At 39.1% G+C, this 24045-nt stretch overlaps 1 protein-coding gene across 2 annotated transcripts in view; it reads left to right on the top strand.

Moving 5' to 3' along the window:
• The window catches only part of tmem38b (transmembrane protein 38B), a 29465-nt gene extending 13393 nt beyond the window's left edge, over positions 1 to 16072 (top strand). For both annotated transcript variants that reach the window (XM_042060587.1, XM_042060588.1), the window contains 5 exons: positions 6119 to 6275; positions 12645 to 12829; positions 14048 to 14135; positions 14609 to 14726; positions 15368 to 16072. In XM_042060587.1, coding sequence (XP_041916521.1) covers positions 6119 to 6275; positions 12645 to 12829; positions 14048 to 14135; positions 14609 to 14726; positions 15368 to 15670 — 851 coding nt within the window. In that variant the 3' untranslated portion in view covers positions 15671 to 16072. The remainder of the gene's footprint in view (positions 1 to 6118; positions 6276 to 12644; positions 12830 to 14047; positions 14136 to 14608; positions 14727 to 15367) is intronic.
• The last annotated feature ends 7973 nt before the right edge of the window (positions 16073 to 24045 follow it).

Raw genomic sequence — 24045 nt, forward strand, 5'->3', positions numbered from 1 at the left:
CCTGCTACGGTATGGCCCTCTCACACTTTTTAAATGGTCAGTAGTGGGAACTACTGCTGCCTTCATGATTTACTTTTAAAAGTTTCTTATAAGAAGGAGATATCAATTATCAACAATGACAAGCCAGCTGGAACTTGCGGCTCTCTCTCCCTCTCGTGAGTGCAGACGCGTTCCCAATTAAATGGATCGCATGTTCACGTTAGATCTGCTGCAAAGGAGATAACTAAGAGTTAACTTAATTTAACATGATGTTATCTCTATTTAACATGATGTTTTGACATTGACATTGTAAACGTTCTCTAAGGAGAGTGAAAAGCAGTTTGCAGTAAAGCTAACCAACGTCGTCTCTATCGCAGGAAAAAAATAGCGAGCAGCCTGATAACCAAATGAAATGCTCAGCGGGCCGGATGAAAGTGCTTGGCGGGCCGCGGGCCGCAGTTTGCCCACCCTTGTTTTAAGACGTTCGTGTGGGAATCCTTGCAATTAACATTAACACGGTTAAAAGGCTGCTGGTGTGTGGATGCAATTCATAACGTAGTTAGTTCAAATAACGGTACGTACTTCTCCTTTGGACAAGCACTTTTGAGTCTTGGAAAACACTTTTCCATTTACATCGGGATTTTGCAAACATTCAGAGTCAATAAAATGAGCCCTGCATGAGTAACGAATAAGCAGCTGCAAGTAAGCATGCTAAACTTGACACCCAAACAGTATTCTAACGTTACCTTTGAGATACTGCTTGATTGCATACTGTAACTTAACTTAGTTTAGTCTCCTCAATTTACTATGTTTTGATAAGACCTTAGCAGAGTTTACTTTAACTTTAATTCAGCAGTTTAAATGCTGCAAATTTGCGCAGCATGGTCACGATGCTAAGCGGATTTAACAGCAATTTAGCCCACTGTGTTCTATGCAGTGCTTCTATGTGGCAACAACAATCCTTCAACAATCGTGAATATTTTGTTAAATGCACATGCAGAGGAGGAGCAGCGGGCTTGTTACGAGAGAGAGCGGGCGGGGCGAGGAAAACCTGTGTGAGTAAAAAGTGCAGCTCAATTAAATTATTTTATCTTATCTTTAATTTAAATAGTAGGCCTACAACATAGAACATCAATGTGTGGTGGCCGGTTTTGATTTCGTGGTACCCAGCCACAGATTAGTCAACGTATGGAAAACACTGAAGGTGTAAAATTAAAAATATTTAGCAGCACACGTTATGCTTGACGAATCGACGCTCATATTTTGCGTCGACGTCATCGATTACGTCGACGCGTTGTCCCAGCCCTAATTGAAGCGAATTAGGTTGTAAATGTATGTAGTCTCGGATTAAGTTACACAGGCCTTTACCCATTTCGGTAACACTTTACGGTAAGGGTACATGAAGTAATTCATGATTTATGTATTACTTTATTCATTAATATCTAATTAATACGCAGGAATTTACTGAGTCCATAATTTGTCATTTGTTACCTCATACATGAACACATTACTAAAGTATTAGGTACGATGGGCACATCATTATGAATTATGATGTATTAACCATGATCATGACTATTTTTCTGCCAAAAATGTGGTCATCACTGCTCAAATTCTCATAACTTTGGAGTTCTCTAAACACATGTCATTATTCACTACTTTAGTTGAGGGGCCACAGACACGATGAATGCATGAGCATCCTAAAATTCATGTAATCATGATGATCATTCTTAAGAAATCATAAATCACAATGATATACCCATCACACCTAATGCTTTAGTTGATGTGTTGTTCATACGTGAGGTCATCATGAATGAGAGTATATGAATTCATGTCAATTCCTGATGATTAATAGGATATAAAGGATAAAGGAAGTAATGCATAAATCATGAATTAATTCATGCATGAATTCATGATAATTCATGTACCTTTACCGTAAAGTGTTACCCATATTTCTTCATAACCTTTGTGTTAGTAAAATGATTGAATGTCCTGTGAATTAATAGCTAGATTAATAACTTTATAACAAGTTCAAGTTCAAGTTACTTTATTTGTACACAGAGGTAGATTTTGTTTGCAGTATAGAATGCTTCAAGAGAATTTGCCAAAACAAGAGCACAGAGGATGCCATCTTTACGGCAATTCACTCCGCCCTGTCCCTCCTTGACAATAGCAACACCTATGTGAGAATGCTGTTCATTGACTTCAGTTCAGCATTCAACACCATTATTCCCTCCAAACTGATCACCAAACTCAGTGAACTGGACATCAATACCTCCCTCTGAAACTAGATTCTGGACTTCCTAACCAACAAACCGCAGTCTGTTAGATTAGATAACCTCACCCACTCAACCCTCACCCTGAACACCGGCGTGTGCTGAGCCCTCCTTTACTCCCTCTTCACCTAACTGCATACCTGTACATGGCTCTAACACCATTGTCAAGTTTGCAGACAACACTACGGTGATTGCTCTCATCAGCAACAATAATGAGACAGCCTGCAGGGAGGAGGTCCAGCACCTAACATCACGGAGCACCGACAACAACCTGACTCTCAACACCAAGAGGACCAAAGACCTCATTGTGAACTTCAAGAAGGACTGAGGTGGAGAATGTCACCAGTTCATGTTTCTGGGTGTCCACATCTCTGTTGACCTCTCTTGGACCCTCAACACTTCTACCTTGATCAAGAAGGCTCACCAGCATCTCTTCTACCTGAAGAGACTAAAGAACACAACCTCTCTCCTCAGATCCTGGTGAACTTCTAAACCTCTATCGCTGCACCATTGAGAGCATCCTCACCAACTGTGTCACAGTATGGTGGCAACAGCTCTGCCTCCGACTGGAAAGCACGGCAGAGGATGGTGAAAACTGCTCAACGCATCACTGGTTCCTCACACCCTTCCATCAACGACCCCCCCCCCCCCCCCCCCCGTGCTTCCTTGCCTGTGCCTGTTGAGATGTCCATGTCGATGGCAACCTTCGCAGGGACAACAAGGAGGCTAACATTTTGCCCCTATCCCACCCATAGTATTCTATTTATATATAAATGTACACACTTTATTACACTTAAACATAGCGATATTCTACTGATATTTATACTGTTCATACTGCACATACACTTATATATTTTCAGTACTCTGCACAATGACAATGAAGTTGAATCTAAGATAATCTAATCAAATGAAACATGTGACTGCTGGCCATCTTTCCCATTTGGTATCAAGGATATGATGCTAGCTTGTTAGTTAACGGTTGTTCGTGATTAGTTCAAAGGAACTCCAATGATTTTAAACTCCAAACATGTGTCTCCCCACCACGAAGAAGATGTTTACCAATGAAGTCAGGCCACACTCTTTGCCAAAGACGACCGTAAACATAGTCAAGAGTATAATAAGGTGATAATACGGTTAATTAGCATAATAATAGTTTTTTTTTTTGCATTTTTATATTTTTCATAGCGTTTACTTTTTATTTATTGCCCACGGGAGATTTCTGAGATGCACAGATGTGAACAATATTAGTTTATTTACATGGTATAATGATGCCCGTCCGAAGAAAGTGCCCAAAATCGCCATTTTGGCAGCCATTTTGTTTATGCTAATTAGATGGTCAAAAACTCAAAATTCTGCTTGGGAACAGGGCTAGTTGGATCCAGCACATGTTAATTATGATAAAAAGTCCTGTTCCCAACTTTTACTAAGAAATGCCTCTAGACCCATATACAAGGACTTTTTTTTTTTAAATAGCACTTGTCTATTACCATGTGAAGCAAAAGGAATGTATGGCTAAGACAAAATGAGAGCATTGTTGCAAAATGGAACACGGGAAAATAATCCTTATTTGTCCATAGTTGTTGGAGGTCATAAGTAAGGGATAATGGACGACACAGCGTTTGGTTAACAGAAATTAATGCATGTTTGACGTGGTAATGCGGCTGTTACACCTCGAGTGCATTAATTTATCTCGCTTATACCACTGTTGCCACTTGTGTTGTGTTCATTTGCTGTTATAATTCAAACTTTTTAATCGCTAAAACTGTCTTGTTTGTAGTACTTATTTCTGCCACTTATCAACTCATCACATCATTTCAACTTGCAGGGCAAACTGCCATTCTAAATGTATGGTTGCTATGGCCAAAGGCTTGTTTTAGTTCCATCACTCTCGTTGTCAAGCAGGCATATCCCAGGATTTTGTTGAACCTTAGCTATATAAAATGGCTATTTTACTTAGCCTACTGCTACGTAACTAAGCCAAAAGCCAGCTCAGTCATATGCTACAATGATGCTACGTTCTGAACGTCTGTCAGATCATTATTTCATAGCTCTTAAAGCAGTTCATTTAAAACTGGAGCTACTTCATAGGTGTGCAGTTAACACAAAATGTTGGGAATACACTTGTTAAGAGAATTCCAGCGATGTTTCACATAGATCTCTGTTTCTCGAGGTCACCGAGTGCTGTCGGTGCGAACATGACTATGGCTCATGAACATGCCCCCAGAGTGCCCCCTGGCAGCTCTAGCTGTTGGCTGCAGCAACAAGATCTATGTCAAAAATCGCCAGAATTTTTCTTTAAGCAAGTATGTTGCTGTACAGTATGTTAGGGCATGACAAAACTTATAATGAAAAAATAGCCATAGCATTTTGGAAGTACAAATGTAAATAGGAATGTGCAGTGAAGCTTTATTTAGCTTGTTCATGTGTATTTACTGTGTTCAGTGAGACAATCCCCATTAGTATCTGAGGACATGAAAAGTCAAGCACATGATCCCATTTCCCAAACCCATTTCACATTAGAGGAATATTTATTAAAGGTATTTTTGAGCCTGTACAGTGCATGGACCGTGGATAATGGAGTTGGATAATCATCACATTCTCTGGTTCTCTTTTTAACGTTAATATTTAAACCGCTGGTAAAGTCAGTGCATGCACAGTATGTCAAGTCAAGTCAAGTCAACTTTATTTCTATAGACTGAGTTGAACCAAAGTGCTTACAAACAAACATAAAACAATGACAATGGTACAACAACAATAATAACATAACATGGGGGGAAATAAATAAATAATTGAAATAATAAACAAATTGGTCAAAAATAAAATAAAGAGTGTGTGTGTGTGTGTGTGTGTGTGTGTGTGGGGGGGGGGGGGGGGGGGGGGTATTAAGGTAGATTAAAAGCTTGAGAGAAAATGAAAGTCTTTAAGTTAGACTTAAAGCAGTCAATGGTTGGAGAGGACTTAATATGTACAGGTAGACTATTCCAGAGTTGGGGGGCAACAACAGAGAAGGCTCTATCACCCTTAGTTTTAAGGCGTGTTTTGGGGATATAGAGAAAATTCTGAGATGAAGACCTAAGTGATCTTGGAGTGCTGTAAGGAATTAGTAGGTCACCTATGTAAATACCACTGAGGGCTTTGAAGACAAAAAGTAAAATTTTATGTATGTTACCTAAAGCTAGGCTGAACCACTTATGATTTAACCTTGGCTTATCACAATCAGGCGCGCGGGAACCTATTTTTGACCAGGGGTGCTGAATAACAAAAATAATGGATGTCCGACGATTTCTATATTCAAACCTATCCATAACCCTTGCTATTTGACTCATCATTTCACATACAAAAATATAAATAATGTCAGACAGCGAATTAGTAATTATTTAAAATATATAATCATTTTTAAAAATCTATCTCCTGCCAGCAGGGGGTGCTGCAGCACCCTCAGCACCCCCCTTCCCGCGCCCAATTGGTCTGTTATGTAATCCTGATAAGCCAGTACAATTGATGATATGCTAGGGAGGGTTATTTTTCTGTATTTGAAATCTTTTCAGGATGATACACTTTTCTCCACTTACTAATTAAAGTTTAAATATGCCCTATATATGTGACATTACACTTTTTTAGCGGTTGCTGTGAAGCTAATGAATTGTTTTAAAAGAAACTTACAAACTCTGAATTTAAATGCATTTGGATTTACATATTGATCGTGAAAGTCAAGGCCTCTCTTCTAATGCTCTTCTTGAGAATAAGCAAAATAAGAAGTAAAGAGACCCTTTATTGCTGTTCATACATGTGTAAAGATGGTAAACATAGTAATTGTTCATCTGCTGTTTAAACTCAGTTGTGATGTTCATGAAACTGGCTTGCAGGGGTGTTGGAGGTTGCCCATCGGAGCCCATTTGCTTGCTGGTTTAGCTCGATGCTCTTCTGCTTTGGGGGAGGCATTCTGTCTGGTATGATGCTGGCTGAGCCCCCTGTGGCCCCACTCTCCAACACCACCAGTGTGTTGCTGGCCTCCCTGATGTGGTGAGTACTTTGATAATCTCATTTATGTATTCAATGACATTTATTTTTAACTTTTTTATTTTTAAGTTTTCTGAACAATTGTACATAGCGCCACAGTGCAGCCATGTACATAAATATACAAATATACAGCATAATATACATACACAAATATCCTCTACCCACCCTCCCCAATCCCCATGCATCCTCATCCTCATAACCTATCCGTACAAGTTTATATTTGGAGTAAAGTGAACCTACATCTTGCCACCCTCAATCAAAAAGAAAAAATAGGGTATACCCCACATACATACAAAAAAAGAATGTACATAAAAAGGCATAAATAAATAAAAAGTAACACAAATACTAATAATTAAATACAGGTAGTCATTTAGTTATCCTCTCCTCAAGGTAGCCCCACTCCTCTTCCCAGTCTACTGCAGAAACCTCATCAAAATAATCCATGAAAGACCCCAAGGTGGAATAGAATTCTCCCACGTTTCCTCTGAGAGTGTATTTTATCTTTTCTAACTTTCTGCCATCTGGTGTGGGATGGAGATTTTGGGCCTTTCCAGTTCAACAGGATAGTCAAGTCGAGTCAGTTTTATTTTTAAAGCGCATTTAACATGCACATAGTGCAACCCAAAGCGCTGCAACAAACAAGACACATAACAAGACAAACGATGCCGGATGGAGCGGCGTAGTCGCCAGCGTGCCAATGACATCAAGACATGACAAATACATTTAAAAAATAACAAATACAAAAAATGCTGGACGGAGCGGCGTAGTCGCCAGCGTACCCATGACACCAAGACATATAAGATAGACAACAAAACAAATAAACATATTAAAAGTGAAAAAAAATATATTTAAAAAGGGGAAAGGTGATGTTAAAATTAGTCCAATTTCCAAACCAGCTGAAAATGTCCAAGGGCAATGATGATCCGTGAAAACTGATCAGAGTGTCTTCACAACCGATATGCCAACAAAGTTCTTTAACGTTAGCAAATTATCAACCCGGTGAATTCACTGGCAGTCTCTAGACGCACAGTCCGAAGCAGTGGGCGACCGTGTAGATCCGCAACCCGGCGGACTCCTAACAGCGACCGTCCGTTACTCCGTGAGACTGCAGCTCCCCACCACCAGGCCAACGCCAGTCTGCAGCTGGCATGGCAGCCGCCAGGCCAGCAACAGCTCGGCGGCCAGGGCTAATAAGGTTGCAAATGTCACCACTGTTTGAGATCTTCCTGACCACAGGAAGTGGGAGTCATCAGGTTTGGTCCCAAATATGGCCGTGACTGGATGGATTTCAATGGTTATTGTTATGGTTATGGATTTGACAGACGCCTTTGTCCAAAGCGACACAAAAATAACATAATATTTAAAATTGAACACGGAAAAGGATTAGAATGTTGGTCAAATATAATAAGGAGAATAGTAATAATACACAACAATATCAATTCAATCAATAGCCTAATAAAATAAGCAATAAAAATGAGGGGAAAAGCAATAATAAAACAATAATCTCCATTCAATCAATAATATAAAAACAATGACATGGTAAGACTACATTAAGAAGAATATCAATAATAAACAATAATGTCGAATTGATCAACAGCCTAATGAAAATAAAACAATATTATACAAACCATAACACATAAGCGCTTAAACAGTACATGTTGAACAGGAATGTCTTTAGACCCCTCTTAAACGACTCAAAACTACCAAAGGAACGGAGATAGCAATAGCAATGACTATCAATGAGATATTTATGAAATGGAACCCCTTTTATCAATTATGCTTAAAATGAGACTGTTTGCTTTTATCTGAAAATATGTTTTGATAACCTTTAATCCATTTCAAGCCAAAAGCCAACAATTAGCTAATGTATATCTACAGCTATAGTTCAATGAATAAACACAGTGTAGACATCGACTCAACAACTGCAACGGCCTCCTCATGGGCCTTCCGGCTTGAGTGGTGAAACCGCTACAGATGGTCCAGAGCGCAGCGGTGTGTCTGGTTTTCAATCAACCAAAAAGAGCATACACTACGTTACCCTGCTGTTCACTGAGCTCCACTGATTACTCTTCGCCGCCCGCATCAAATTCAAGTCACTAATGCACTTTGCTTACAAAGTGATGGCTGGGTCTCCTCCCACTAACTCATATGCTCTCATAAAGGCTTATGTTACCCCCTCGGCCACTACAGTCCTCCAAGGAATATTGTCAATAAACTACTTGAACAATCAGCGACGCGAGGGGATGGCGCTCTAGTTTTGAAATCGAAAGTGGCTGTGGTAGTAGCAACGCTTGCAAACTACTATGTTGTTAGAAGTGTGAGAGAAGGTAGAAGGTCTTCCTGGAAGAGTTGGGTCAAGGAATATTGTCTCGCACTGATGCCCTTACGCACATGGCAAACCAGAGCAGGTGTGTCTCTCTCTATCTTCACAAAGCTCTTGAAGACCCAACTCTTCCAGGAAGACCTTCTACCTTCTCTCACACTTCTAACAACATAGTAGTTTGCGAGCGTTGCTACTACCACAGCCACTTTCGATTTCAAAACTAGAGCGCCATCCCCTCGCGTCGCTGATTGTTCAAGTAGTTTATTGTCATGTACATAAAAGGAATTATAAGTAATGAAATTCTTGTGCTCGAGAGTCAGCTCAACTTTAAAGAAGACATTTAAAGTGGTAATTAAAATGGTATATGGTGTGTGTGTGTGTGTGTGTGTGTGGGTGGGTGGGTGGGAATGATGAAATGGGGGATGATGTGTGTGTGTGTGTGTGTGTGTGTGTGTGTGTATGTGTGTGTGTGTGTGGGGGGGGGGGGGTGTTGGTGTGTGTGTATGTGTGTGCGGGGGTAATGGTGTGTGTGTTGGAGGGGGTAGGGGTAGGTGTGTGTGTGTGTGGGGGGGGGGGGGGGGGGGGGGTTGTAATGGTGTGTGTGTGTTGGGGGGTTGCGGTGGGGTAGTGTATATGTGTGTTGGGGGGGGATTAATGGGGTGTGTGGGATGGGTAATGGACTGTGTGTGTGGAGGGGGGTTGATGAAATGGTGTGTGTGTGTATGGAGGTTAGGTGGGGTGGGGGGTACCTGTGTGTGTATGATTGGGCAGGTAATCTGCCGACCGATTGAAAGTTTCATGGTGTAGTTGCATACAGGAACCTGGTAACTGCCATGTTATTAGTCATTAGGGCTGGCTCAGGGGCTGGAGTGTGTGACTGGAGTATCCATTTTGTCCAGACAAATGTCGGCATAAGTAGGTCTAAGTGATATGGCCAAAAAATTAAATCTCAATTTTATTTCAGTGTTGTAGACTATTCTCGATTTTTTTTTTCTCGCTACTAGAACTGGAGATACAACATGATTTTACATTTCCCTTTTTAAAACTATAGGTTACACTGTTCCCAAGTAACTAGGGCTGTCTAATAATGCAGGTCTTATCAGCCTATGGCACACATACTGTAGGCTAACATTACAGATTTTAGTATAACCAGCAGGCCTACCAAGAAAGGTCAGTAGGTGGCAATGACACTCTGACTACAATATGTTACCAACACATGTATTGATTAATATAATATGTGTAAATTGCATGTCATAATGTCAATGAGGCACATACAAATAGATATAGCCTAATGATAGATTTCTCACTCACCAATTAACTTGATTAATGAAACTGTGTCATTCACAGTGTCATAATAATCAGTAGAGCCAACAGGCACTTATGCTATTTGTGTACTATAAGTTTTACATCAGGGTCATTCTGTGTGAAATCAGACAGAATCCAGGAAAAATGGTTTCTGCACCATCTCAGATTTTGCTCAAAATTTGTCTACATAATGTTTAGGTACCAAAACGAAGACCTGTAAAATATTCTGTTAAATTCCAATGTGTTCATATTTTCTTTGTCCTTGGATTTTTACTCTAAAATGCCTTATCTTGGAGCAATGTTTGGACATGAATACCTTAAAGCTTATTATTCCTAGCATGCCCAAACATACGTATTCTCAGTATGACTGGACCATTTAAAGTTTGTACTGCATGCCCATTGATTTTATATAAGGCCCTAGATTCGGTACAAATAGCAAAAAAGAGTGACATTGACGGTACTATAAAGTATTTTTTGTACCTACATGACATTATTCAGTATTGTGTCTTTATTAATACTTTATTAATGTTGTGCCAATATTCAACATAGGATTCCACAGGATATGAACATGGAAAAATAAAGGATGAAACCTTTTGGTTTGCATTTTTATTCATTGGAATGAGAAATTCTGACTGCTAAACACACCATTTTAACACGGTTTTCGGAAGGACAGAAATACCAACAGAGAAAGCAGCGCCCATCTTCTGTCTGACTCACGTGACGCGAACATTGCCTACCTGCAATAGGCTATCACTTCACTGCTTGACACTTACCCCAATAATGTTCAAATGACTGAATAAAAATCCTAAGGATTATCCTACAGACGAGTCTTTTGGGTCTTGTTGCTAATGGCTGCTTACATCTCGTGACAGTGCGTCTTCAGCTGTGCTTTATATGCACCTTTTGCTTTAGACCAGTCATGATTTTTTGGTCATGATTTTTAGAGGGTGTAAAATAGCAATTTTTTACACCCTCGGGTGTACAATAGGGCCCTCAATGTTGTACCATGTTTCCTTCATAGATAAATACACTTAGTTGTATACCTCATTGTTATACCTCATTCTTGGTCCTCCTGAGGATCTCTATCTATCTTATTCCTGAAAAACTCTAATTATTACTATCTAATTATTTATTGATGGGGCAGCCGTGGCCCACTGGTTAGCACTCCGGACCTGTAACCGGAAGGTTGCCGGTTCGAGCCTCTATCAGTGGGAACAGCTGAAGTGCCCTTGAGCAAGGCACCTAACCCCTCACTGCTCCCCAAGCGCCACTGTTGTAGCAGGCAGCTCACTGCGCCGGGATTAGTGTGTGCTTCACCTCAATGTGTGTTCAAACCGGAGGGAGGGATAAACGGTTGTCTTTCAAATTCCCTCTGCACGCAATAGGATAGCGCTACAACTCATGAGTCCTATGCGTTTTCCCACCAGCGGAACTAATTGGCTAGTTGATCAAACGTTTGCCAACTTAAACAAAGCTTAACTCGAGTCGCACTGTTCACCAGCAGCAGCCTCCATCTTCTTTGTTTTCAAGTAGCAGGGAATTCATGCGGAACCGTCGTAACTCTGCTGTCATTATGTTAAGCTCAGCCATCGACTCTATACACAATGTGATTAGCCTGATCGAAGTTTGATTTTTACAGCTTGCAAGCCAACGGAGAGTTGCTAGACTACCCTGGCTGCAAATTACATTAGCTGCCGCTAGGGTGCGTCTAGATTTCTAGGCTAGGCAATTGTGCATACAACCAAAACCATAAATGAATGACGGTTTGGCAGTTAATTATATGGTTTTGGTTCAGTATTCTGTTTTGTTAATGCTTAAAGAACAGAAGTATGTTTGGATGAGGAAGAATGAAGCATACACTGAAAAGTGCACCCTGTCTAAACTGATGCATGGCAATAACTAGGTAATACCTCTAGGCCTATTTTGCTTCCTCTGGCACTGATAATCTGCTGCATATAAAGGGGTAGGTAGAGTCATTCAAATATTTGGAAATCATACTTTCCATAGAAACCAATAGAAATGTAAATTGAGTAAACTTGAGTCTATTGTCTATTAGAAATGGTCTGATATTTCTCAGAAAAGCTACCACAGCTGACATCTGACTACCCATAACTTTAGCACTGGATTTTAACAATGAAAAGTGTGCTTTTATCAGTGCAAAATACACTTTTTGAGAAGGGTGCCAAGAGTTTTGACCGTGTCAGTATTCACTTGTCCCAGCATTTTGGTGATATTTTGTGTTGAATTTGGGGAAACCAATTGTTGTTTCAGTTGTGTTGAGCCATTGAAATGGTCCTGGTTTTGTTAGTTTTCTCAAAAAAAACTCGAAAAGTGTGTGAATTTTGCTTAAAAACCAACATTCCTAAAGGGGTGCCAATACTTTGGCAGTGAATGTATACTTTGTATATCACATTGCACTTTTCTGCTTTTTTGCACTTCTGGTTAAACGCAAACTGCATTTTGCAGTCTTGGTACTTGTCCTCTGCACAATGACAATACAAATCTAATCTAAAAAAAATGGAAGGGTGTTGTTCAGAAAAGCACTCCGGTACAAACATGCATTCCCCAATACCACTGAACACCTCTGCCCTCTAGTGTGCATTACAGGAAATAGATATTCCAGTAAATGTTCATAAAATACTAGAGGTTAGTAAATGTACTGCATTTTTCTATACTACCCTCTGATGTAAAAGTTATACAGATATGAGAATGTGACACAAATGCACTTTTTTTTTGTCTGACAGGTATCTGGTGTTCTACAGCCCTCAGGATCTTATGTACTCTTGTACATCCATATCACCTGTAAGGCTGGTGCTGACTGGAATGAAAGAGGTGACTCGGACTTGGAAAGTTTTGGGGGGTGTAGTCCAAGCCCAGAAGAAGTATGAGAATGGACTGTTGGTGATGATTGCAGTGGGCTGGGCCAAAGGTATACATGAGACATGACTATCATCATGACTATCATATTGGGCAGCCGTGGCCTACTGGTTAGGACTTCGGGCTTGTAACCGGAGGGTTGCCAGTTCGAACCCCGACCAGTAGGCACGGCTGAAGTGCCATTGAGCAAGGCACCTAATCCCTCACTGCTCCCCGAGCGCCGCTGTAGCAGGCAGCTCACTGCGTCGGGATTAGTGTGTGCTTCACCTCACTGTGTGTTAACTGTGTGCTGAGTGTGTTTCACTAATTCACGGATCGGGATAAATGCAGAGACCAAATTTCCCTCACGGGATCAAAAGAGTATATATGCTTACTTATACTTATATATATATGAATAGTTAAATCATATAATCAACACTGTTGTAGTTTGCACCAATAATGGCATGTATGATGTGTCTTTGAATCAGGAGTGTGTTAAAAGGCAAAATATATCACAGTATTTCAATGAAACTCAAAACCCACAATCTGGTGATCTTTTTTCTCAGTTTTGAAATAAACTGTAGAATACAGTCAGACTCAATACAGCTCATGGAGTTCTGTAATCAGGGGGCGTTTAGCTCTGCCTCTTGGTTAAACATTGGGGGGTTTGGAACCACTTCTTCATGTTCTATAGCAGAACTATTTATGTGTCGGTCTTTTTATGACTCCTATGTTTGTGTGTGGTTATTTTGTTTTGAATCTATGATCTTGTCAAAAAAAGAAAGGCATTATTAAAGATTACAAAAAAACAAAACATTTCCTCCTGTTCATCGCACCCCACCTGACATGTTTCTATTCCCCACTAGTGGGGCCTGCCCCACACTTTGAGAACCACTGTGCTATAGCAACAACATGTACACAATTTCCACCTTGCATGTTTCCCACTACTTTGGAATACAATTGTTTTGGAGGTGAAAAAAGCGTGTTGGTGTGAACGCCGCCTCACTGTTCTTAACTCCCAGACCACCACCCCCTCCGTCCCATTAAATACTAATCTGACTTATTTGTATCAGCTGTCCATTTTCTTGATCATGTTGGTGTTATTATTATTTGTATTTGAATACACTGTATCTGACAATGAATGATGTATGATTTATGTGTATGCATGTTTGTGATGTTCCAAACTAACTGCAAAGTTGAATTTTAATTTAGAATCTAGAATCAGAGGGCAACATAAAGCATATGTTTGTTTTTCACTATTTTCATAGCAAATATCATTTATCTTATGCAGGTGCAGGTGGTGGACTGATCAGTAACTTTGAGCAGCTTGTGCGCGGGATCTGGAAACCTGAAACCAATGAGCTCCTGAGAATGACCTAGTAAGTCAGATGGGTGCTCTTTCAGCCAAACAAAAGAAAAAAGATCACTCTAGCCCAAAAGTTGTTTGAACAACTGTTTTTCTCAACAAATAACTAAAAAGATGGCCTTACCTCAGACTGTACTCTGAGTTAGGGACCTGATGAGTTTGCTGTTAAGTGTCCATTTCCTAGACAGGGAATCACATTTTACCATAACCAAAGCCCATGCAACTTTCTCCTCTATTTTCCATAACCATCATGCCTATAAGCATTTAAAATGTTTACAGTTCCTTGAGCACTCAAATAATCAGTTGCATGTTTTCAGACAATGGAGTGAAAAAACTGTGATAGGAAGGCATAGTTTGATTGTAAACGGGGTAATTTACCTGCCCTCCAAATGTATAAGACAAACCTGTTTAATGCTATTTTACTGTCTTGTCATTTCCACACAAGTATTTAATCAACTGCTAACCATCAACTTTTGGTATGTGCAGTCCAACCAAGATAACCCTGATTGGAGCAGTATTGTTCGCCCTACAACAGAATCACTACCTACCTCTGAAGACGCATCATCTGATGTTAATCTATACCGTCTTCATTGTCATTAACAAGGTTTGACCATCCTTATTACATCCTTACATTTTTATTACATTAACATAAACATTCTTTAGGATATATACCAATATCATTAACATTAGACCTGAATGACATACAGTAGCTGCTCAGGGAATGGCATCACTTAGAAAACATAGAAATCAATGTACTGTTGTGTATAAAACTGGTGTCATTCATTGACTAATGATATGTATCATAACACTTAATCGTAAGTTATTTATTTTTAATTTATGAATGTATCTGTTACTTGTTACCCTATTGTCATTAAAACATACGACTCTTCATGACTTCATCTTGTCCAAATGCACCAGCCATTTTCCATCTAAAAGTCTCTTTCATCTGCTGCTCTTTTTGAACATGGTTGACCAGGCTGACACAAGTTGGCCAGGTATTGCAGAGTCCCATTAGCAAGTTCTTACTGATTTCACAAGGCTTTTGCATCACTTCTCAGCGTGTTGCATCAGCCACCTCACTGATGGAAGACTGTTATCTGGTGTTGTTTTACCGAATGCTGGAGGTTTTAAATTTCATTTACCTGATTTTCTTTCATCCTTTCCCATCATTCTGCCTCATTAGCCTTGTCCAGTGCAGACTAACATGACTCCACTCTCTGAGATTCTCCATTTCTCTTATCATAGGCAAGGATGATGTTGACTGGATCTTCTTCCTCGCCGTTTGCCGTCATGGAGTCTGCTATGTATCACATGCTCTTTGCTCGTCCAGCAGCCTACTCCCCTCTAGCTGAGGAGGGTACACGGGCCGAACTCCAGTCATCTAAAACCCCTAGTGTCCACTGTGACAGCCCCAAGAGCTCTGTGCAACCTGACACAGACAGTAGCCCCTCTCATGAGTCCAAGCTCCAGAAGAGGAACTCCACCAATGCAAAGAAGGCAGACCAGGTGGAAGGGAAGGATCCAAAGTGCAACAAGAAAAAAGACTGATCAATGGACATTCCCATCTTTTCATAGCTTTTTGACCATATATCTATATTCAGTGATTCGTACGTTTAATTGTATGAAATGATAATGTAATATATTTTCATATCTATAATGAAATCACAGGATTTTTATTACTGCTTCAATGCATTGGTATTTTTAAGGGATTTTGATGAAAATACTGTTCCTGATCGTAAATTACCCTTTTATTTGATGATTTTGTTTTGTGTTTGTGTGAGAAGGTTATGATTTTATAAGAGATTTACATATATACTGTATATTTTAATAATATTTATACACAAGAAAAAATGTCTGCATGGCAGAATTTGTACTGCAGTGAATGTAGCACCCCACAATCAGTGAATGAAATTTAATCAATGAATGAATTAAATTCAGTTGCACTTTAAATGTGTCCTGTGATTTTAATTCCATAAATAGCTCATAAACAAATGTTATTATTGATTATTTACTGTATTATAATTTACAAATGTGAGTATTTATTCAAACAACAAGACAAAAAATGTAAACAACTTTTATCAACTTACCTTAACACCCTTTTGACAGTGAGAGCATGGTCTCTTGAATCAACTGGCAGGGGAAAATAAAACCTGGATGAGATCTGGATCTCCTAAAATATCTAGCATTCTCAAGATGCTGTAGCTGACAATGTAGTTGAATTTGGAGATGTCAAAATTAAAGGTAGGCTACAGTTAGAGTTTTGGGATTACTTCATCCATTCATGTTTTCTTTGTTGTTGATTCTTTCTAAAATAATTAGTTTCTTCCTTTCATGCAAGTGATGGTGAGGAGAGTTTGCATAGAACACATTAAATGTGGTACAAAGAGCAAAGATCAGTGCATAAGCCAAAGGTGTCACTTTTTGCATTAGTGCTATCAGGGGTGCTTCAATATCAAAGTACAGTGGAGCTCACTAAGATTATTTCTGTTAAATAGTGATTCCCCTCAGATGGACGTTTTTGTCGGTGAACAAGTAGATAATTATGACCATGTATTGTTATAATTTTGTGAAAATTACGTTATGTTGTGAATATAGTATGAACATGAGAAATGCTACTGTCAGTGACAAAATGATAGAAAGGTCTGCATTGTACTGTGCTGCACTATACATTAATTGATATTCATCTGGTTTAGGTACAAAAGACCACAATAGATTTCAAGAGCTAGTGAGGAAACATGCTGAAAATGTTGGTGCCAACAGACTTCATTCAAACAATAGGTCATATTTTACTGGTCCTACCCTCTGATGTCAGCAATCCACAGACATCAAGCATTCAGCTGACCCTTAGGCTGCCTACCACTTGTGTGCCGCATAGCTTGTCACTCACCTGCTTGCTCCTTCACAGCGGGCAGGGAAAGTGTCCTTGTGATGGGTGTGGGGCTGATGCAGGTCCCTGTGACATCCACCAGGGGGCAGGGGGTCTCTCTTGAGGCTAATTTATTGCTGGCAAGGACCCCTCTCTTCAAGCAGAATGGTAGCTGCCCACAGACACGGAGTGGCACGTCCAGAACAAAGGCAGAGTCCATCAAAATCGACACAAAGAGAACCTTTTTGTCATCCATATAGACATTCTCATGAACACACAGTCACTCACTGAAAAATATCGCTCAGCTTTTCTCAGCAATCATGTAGGTCTTTGATCTGTTGTATGTCTAGACAAGAGAACAGACATCTGTATTTTACAACCTCACAGCTATGCCCTTGTTGAGTTAAGTGATTTAGTAATACATTATTTTAAATAATCTGCTTTAGATCTGTGTGCACCGTGCACATCATTTTTAGCCAAAGATTTCCTCCTTCTATGATGTGATTAAACCATTAGTCATTGGGCCGGTGGGCTGTAGGCTCTTTTCCCCCATGCTGCTTTGTTTGTGACGAGCCATGACCTTGTAGTCTCTCCATCCTGAGCAGAGAGCACTTCCAATAGTGTAAAGGAGGACAAAGGAAATGTCCACTAACGCTAAGCCCTGCAGCACACCAGCCAATAGGACCATCACCGCATGAGTGTGTGTGTGTGTGTGTGTGTGTGTTGGGGGGGGGGGGGGGGGGATGGTTGACAGAGAGAAAGTGGGAAAAGGGGATTGGGAGGACGGCTGTCAGAATCGTCTCAGTGTGTGTGGTGTGGTTTTTGTGTGTGGGGTTAGAGCTGGTTTGGATTGCTAGGTAGAAAAGAAGGGGGCAGGATAGTGCCAGTAGTGCTCAGTTTTAATATTCATGCGTAATTCCTTGATTTGTAGGACATGCTGGAACTACAAAATTGGAAAAACACTGGTGAAAGAGGGCTGAAACATCCAGAGAGAGAGACAGAGGAGATAAAGTCACAGGAGTCATATCAGGCTATGATGGCTGAATAGCAGTGATGCACACTGGGTTTTTTGAAAGCTGTGCCATTGAATGCCAAAATAGTTCACTGTCTGAGCCTATTCATGATTTGACTTGTAAGGGGAGTAGAGCAACTGTGAGGAGAATGGTAAAAATTGAACTCAGTCTGTCATTGGGTTTAGACTATGTAGCCTACCTTGTTCAAAGCCAAACATAGAAATTAGTGGTAATGGCATCGTTATTTTTTTATTTTAGACATGAGGAATGTAAATAATATATACAGTATACTGTACAATATATTTAGAAAATAAATTATATATTATTAACTTACAAAATGTTAAAGAAATTTGGCATCTAGGAGGCACATGACCCAAGCTCATTACTATACTAATTTGTGTTGTAGCACCAGAGGTAGACAAATACACAAGTACAAGTACACAATTCCTTTATTTAAGTGAAAGTATAAATACACCTTGTCAAATATTACTCCAATACAAGTGAAAGTTGGTAAGTCAGATTTTTACTTAAGTTGAAGTACAGAAGTACTTGCTTTGAAAAATACTTAAGTATTCAGAAGTAGAAGTATTTGTCCTTTTTAATGTATTATAATGTAATGTTTATTTGGTCATTAATAGGGTACACATCCTTTGGCCAGTCATAGGACTTGAAAATACCTCCTTACATCCAACAAAAAACATTTGACCTATTTTCAATAACTTTGCAACTGTTCGAATTGATGCAATAATATTATTGAAATCATTATGCATTCTCTGTTCACAAATCTAAAACATTTTCACTGCTGAATATAAAACCAGATAACTTAATTATGAGTAGATTATTTATTGTTTAATGATGTACACTAAAGATCTAACTAGGTGAATGGTGAATGTCAGGTTAACCCCAGACCACTTCTCAAATCTCAATTGCTAACAGGTTCATCTGGGTTCTCCCATGGCTACATGGAGGATGCTCTGTTGTCACCATCATTACCACAGCCAATGCAGCCAAGTTCAAATTAGACTATTGAAAAAAATGACTTCAAGATGGTTTATCGCATTATTGCATTCAAAGAATGTGGTTAAAAGTAATGAGTACTTCATGCTCATATTTCAAATGTAGTGGAGTCAAAAGTACAGTATGTCTTTCAAATGTAGTGGAGTAAAAGTCACAAGTTTCCAAAAAATATTAATACGCAAGTTAAGTACAGATACTCAAAAATCTTACTTAAGTAAATGTACTTAAGTTACCGTCCACCCCTGTGTAGCACCTCCTAGTGAATTACGTCAAAACTCTAGCATTTCACAAGGCTCATTCGGGATGAACTACGGCTGACTGCGCCTGGCTTCAGCCGTCAACGTGAACTGCCGGTGTCGGACGGTAAGAGCTAGAAAAGACGGCAGACTACCCTGGACACACCGGCTGTAGTCTACCTGACGTGACTCATGGGAGACATTGGGGGAAACAACATGGAATTTTGTTTGCTGAATACAGTTTAAATTAACATGATGGCGGATTAAATAAATTACTATGATGTTGTTTTAAAGCTACATTGTGTAATTTCATGGGTTAATTCTTGGGGGAAATTCTCCCATCTAGCGGTGAGATGGTATATCCCCCCCCCCCCCCTCCCCCCCAGCACAATTCACTAGTTACGGAAGCCGGACCATAAATGCGTAGCTGACGTTAGGCTACAAGATGTCATACACTGCTTTATCAAGTATTCCTTCTCATAATGTGGTTATTTTAGAAAAATAATTGTAAATTGCATTTAGTAATTTACAACGTAGATTTGCTATTTTGGCTTATATTCAGTGACCAACTTATCAGTGCTAACGTTATTTGACATATGTGTTGTACTGTATGTATTTTAAACTGAAAAAGTACAATAGGAATGATACATTTGGATTCAGTACAATCTTGATATCTTTTTATTTTGATGAACATTTTCCAGTGGCAATCATAAATTGACTAATATCTTCTTCATGACAATTGACAGTGAGCTTCATGTCAAACAACTCTTCCTGTGACTTTTAAACACTAACAGGTCATTCCTGTTCCTATATTTGTCTTACAACCTGTAATATCCTGACTGCTACACTTTCTTCATTCCAATGTTGTACAGGTAATATATAAAAGAACAAATATATTTTTCAATGTGCTATTAGTACAGGTACATGTGTATTCACTGCATATATCCATGTGTGTATATGTGTGTGTTTATAGAGGGTCAGGGCCATCTTTCAAATTGAGGGATTTTTGGAGTGTCCCTCCCCCACCTCAACATAGGGGGACAGGAAGAGGAAGAAGGGCCATCATTAGTATTCCATCAGGGGGCTTCCAGACAGTCGAGACATCTGAGCGGAGCAGCCGCAGCAGATAAAAAAGAAGCCATTAATCCCAGGAAGATTACCAGCACTGATACTTTATCCCACCGTAATACAGCAATACAACCAGGCCCATTTCACTTACAATACCTTTAGATGAAAAGAGAAGCGCTCACCTTCAGCTTCGCACAGGGGCTGGATAGACAGTTTCCCCTTTCTAAATGAGTTCAGCATTTGAATTTGTGTTTGACTGTCCAGTGCATGTATGAATTTGTAAGTATATGTGTGTATATGTATTTATAACTGTGTTACTTGCGGGGGGAATGTACTACTTTGCTTGAATTGGAAGCTGAGGAGGGACAGATGTCTGCCCATTCTGTACATGTCAAATCTGCTCCAGGACACAATAGCCAGCTGCCCCCTCTTTAAGACACCATGGTGTGCATATTTTAATCTATTATGTGACAGTGCATGCTGTCATCATGTGAGCTGGACCTCACACCCTAACTGTAATTCAGCAGACAGAAAAGGCCCATGAAGAAGATGGCTGAGAAATTGTATGACTAGTACAACTTTGATTTATACTACCATTGATTGTGGAGCATGCCAAAGACCAAAAATACTTATTTGTCCTTGTTACTAGAAAAACACTCATGAGGGTGACTAGGATCAGTGAGACTATAAAAATCTGGAACAGGATGGCAGATGCAAGATAAGATCAAACTTAAAAAAATAATGCCTTGAAAACAATGCCCATAATAAATCCTGGTCTTTTGGAGGATTTAAGCACCTGAGTCAGAAATTTGCTGATGAGGAGTAGTAAAATGGCCTTTAATGCACAACAAAGCCCTTGCAGAAAGAATGAGGAGAAACAGGTATTCTGTACAGAGTAGAGGCACACAAGGCCTTAAGACAAAGAAATCTCCCAGTCAGTGGCAGATATAGAAATGCGTTGGCACTTACTTTCTTCACTGCAACCTGTGCCTATAGAGATGCTTTGGTATATATCCAAACCAACCGCATATTCCTAAAAACACACTGTGCAGGACAGCACGACTAGTTGCATACTTACGTATATAAGGTTATGGGAGAGTCATGGGAAAAGTGGGATTTTTGGGGGGAAAAACATGGGGTGAACACGGAGCAGCTGATTCTGTTATATATTATGGAAATTTCCACTATTACACTATTGCAGTTTCTCTTGTTTGCTAATACATTATTATTTTGTTCCAATGGCAAGAAAACCCATCGCTTTAATTCAGTTCTCAACATATGCATTTTTCTGTCATCATCATTATGTCCACTGTGGTCTTATGATGAGCGTCTGCTGTGTTGTCAAGCCATTAACAAGGTCAAATTCAAGACTCTTTTCCTCTGTGATTCCTCGTTGGGGGAATGAGTTGTCTAGTGTTCTGCATTCCTGCAATAGCTTTTGGTCTTTCAAGAGGGGTCTAAAGACTCTGTTTAGCTTATACCTAATTCATTTATTTTTAACATTATGGTTTGTATATTTATGGTTTGTTTATTTTCAATTTTGATATTGTTTGATATTGTTATTATTAATAATTTGCTCAATGTAGTAACAACATTTATCAAAACTGTTTACTGTTATTTGCTCAATACAGTAAAACTTTTATTAAAACTGTTTACTGTTAACTTAACTATTGTAATATTCATATTATGTAAGTCGCTTTGAACAAAAGCGTCTGCTAAATTCCATAACCATAACCATAACCATATGCACACTATATCTCAAGGTGGAAGCACTAATCGAGGACGTTACAGTAATTTCCTGTGTATTAGCCGCATTGTCCCTTTGCAGACCGCGCCGAACATTCCATTTTTTTTTTCGATGGCCTTATGGCACAAAAAGGCATATTGTGTGATTATGCTACATGACAGAGATATAATTTAGCCACCATTATAATCAGGAGAAATAGCCCTTTTAAATGGTATAAAATATAATTAATAATTATGAGGAGAACACACATATTTTTTTTAAAAATATCTTTAAAATTCAACCCCAAAAAACACAAAACTATCAGTTTGTCAAGATTAATCTAACCCCCCCCCCCCCCAATTTCAATTAGAGTGTATGGGAGATTCACAATTTTGTCCTCTACTCAATGATAAAAACAGAATCAATGTATCACCTTTTGTTCAAAAGTTATGATAAATTTATTAGACCTTTGCAGACGGCACAAAACATTTTGTTTTTTCATACTTGATGCCCTTGTGAGACAAAAAGGCTTGTTGTGTGGCCATGCTACATGGCAGAGATAAGATATACCCACCATTGTAATCAGGAGAACTAGCCCTTTAAAATGGTACATATCGTAGTTAATAAGTTTGAGTGTAACATACATTGTTCTTAAACAATACCTTCACAATTCAACATCAAAAAACACAAAAATATCAATTTGTCAAGATGAATCTTACTTTTCACCCAATGTCTATTGTAGATATAGTGTGTGAAAGATAGACAGTGTTGTGTTCTCCTCAGTGAAAAAAAACAGAATCAATTTATCACCTTTGGTTCAGAAGTTATGATTAATTTAAGTCGCAGTAACAAGTAGAATTTTTAAAGAGTAGGATGTTTTCCTTTCCTGGTTTGACATCTGACCAAAAATACATAGATATAATGGTCATGTAACAAATATAAGATGTTTTACCATCAAAACAAGATGCACAGCTAAAAATAGGGTGTCTTACTGTACTCTGAAGAGGCTAAATCAATTGTGGGGAGGAAAGATAAAGGCTGAAATAAAGACTAGGCAGATGATAACTGCTTCTCCGTGTGCTTCATTCTACTATGAAAACAAGAATAAGAAGACACTGGCACATGTGTTAGGTTTAAGAAAGAGGAAATAAATAATTTAATTTAGATAAGTCTTTAACAATTTCATTAAATAATCAGGAACAACAACTTCAGGTAAATAACATAAACATATGTTTATAAACAAGCAGTAACTATTAGAACTACAAGAATGACAAGACAACAGTATGACAAAGATCAACAAAATACTTTAACATGATGAACAAAGCATCAATTCATATTAACATTCACACATATAAACAATTAAAACATTAGAAGAAATTCAATACATTAAAACAACCATACAGCATATAATTCGATACAATATATAATTATCGATATCATTTTCCCTACACATAAGGTGATACACGCCGCATTCACACCAAATCAGTGGTGTGTGTGTTGTCACAGCTGTGGCGTGTGTGTGTGTGTGTGTGTGTGTCCATCTAAGCCTAGCACACGATGAGGTGTAAATGCTACTGGAGTTGGTGTCCCTGTCTGTGTTAGAAGGATAGGCAAAGTGTATGCTTTCTACCTGACATAGGACTTGACCAAGCACAAAATAAAGAAATTGTCAGATAAGAAAATTAGGAATTGAATTACAAATCTAACCAAACTGTCGGCTGCTTTCACCTCATTTGCACGTACTAAACAGCGTATGCATACACATACACACCGTGCGTAGGCTACTGCAGTTGCGTAAAGACAATTAACCACCCCTTAGAAAATAATGTGTCGACGAGTAGGCTTGGGTGTATGAGCTCCCATCATAGTTAGCCACCCAAAAACCTCATAATTGTAGCAGCCAACCTTACAGCCTAAAAGCTAAACAATACTAAGACACATTTATAACAAATTTTCAGTCATGTAGGCCTATTCATGAAAACAGCAGTCAATGATCC

Source organism: Alosa sapidissima, chromosome 13 (assembly GCF_018492685.1).
Source record: "Alosa sapidissima isolate fAloSap1 chromosome 13, fAloSap1.pri, whole genome shotgun sequence".
Taxonomy (NCBI): Eukaryota; Metazoa; Chordata; class Actinopteri; order Clupeiformes; family Clupeidae; genus Alosa; species Alosa sapidissima.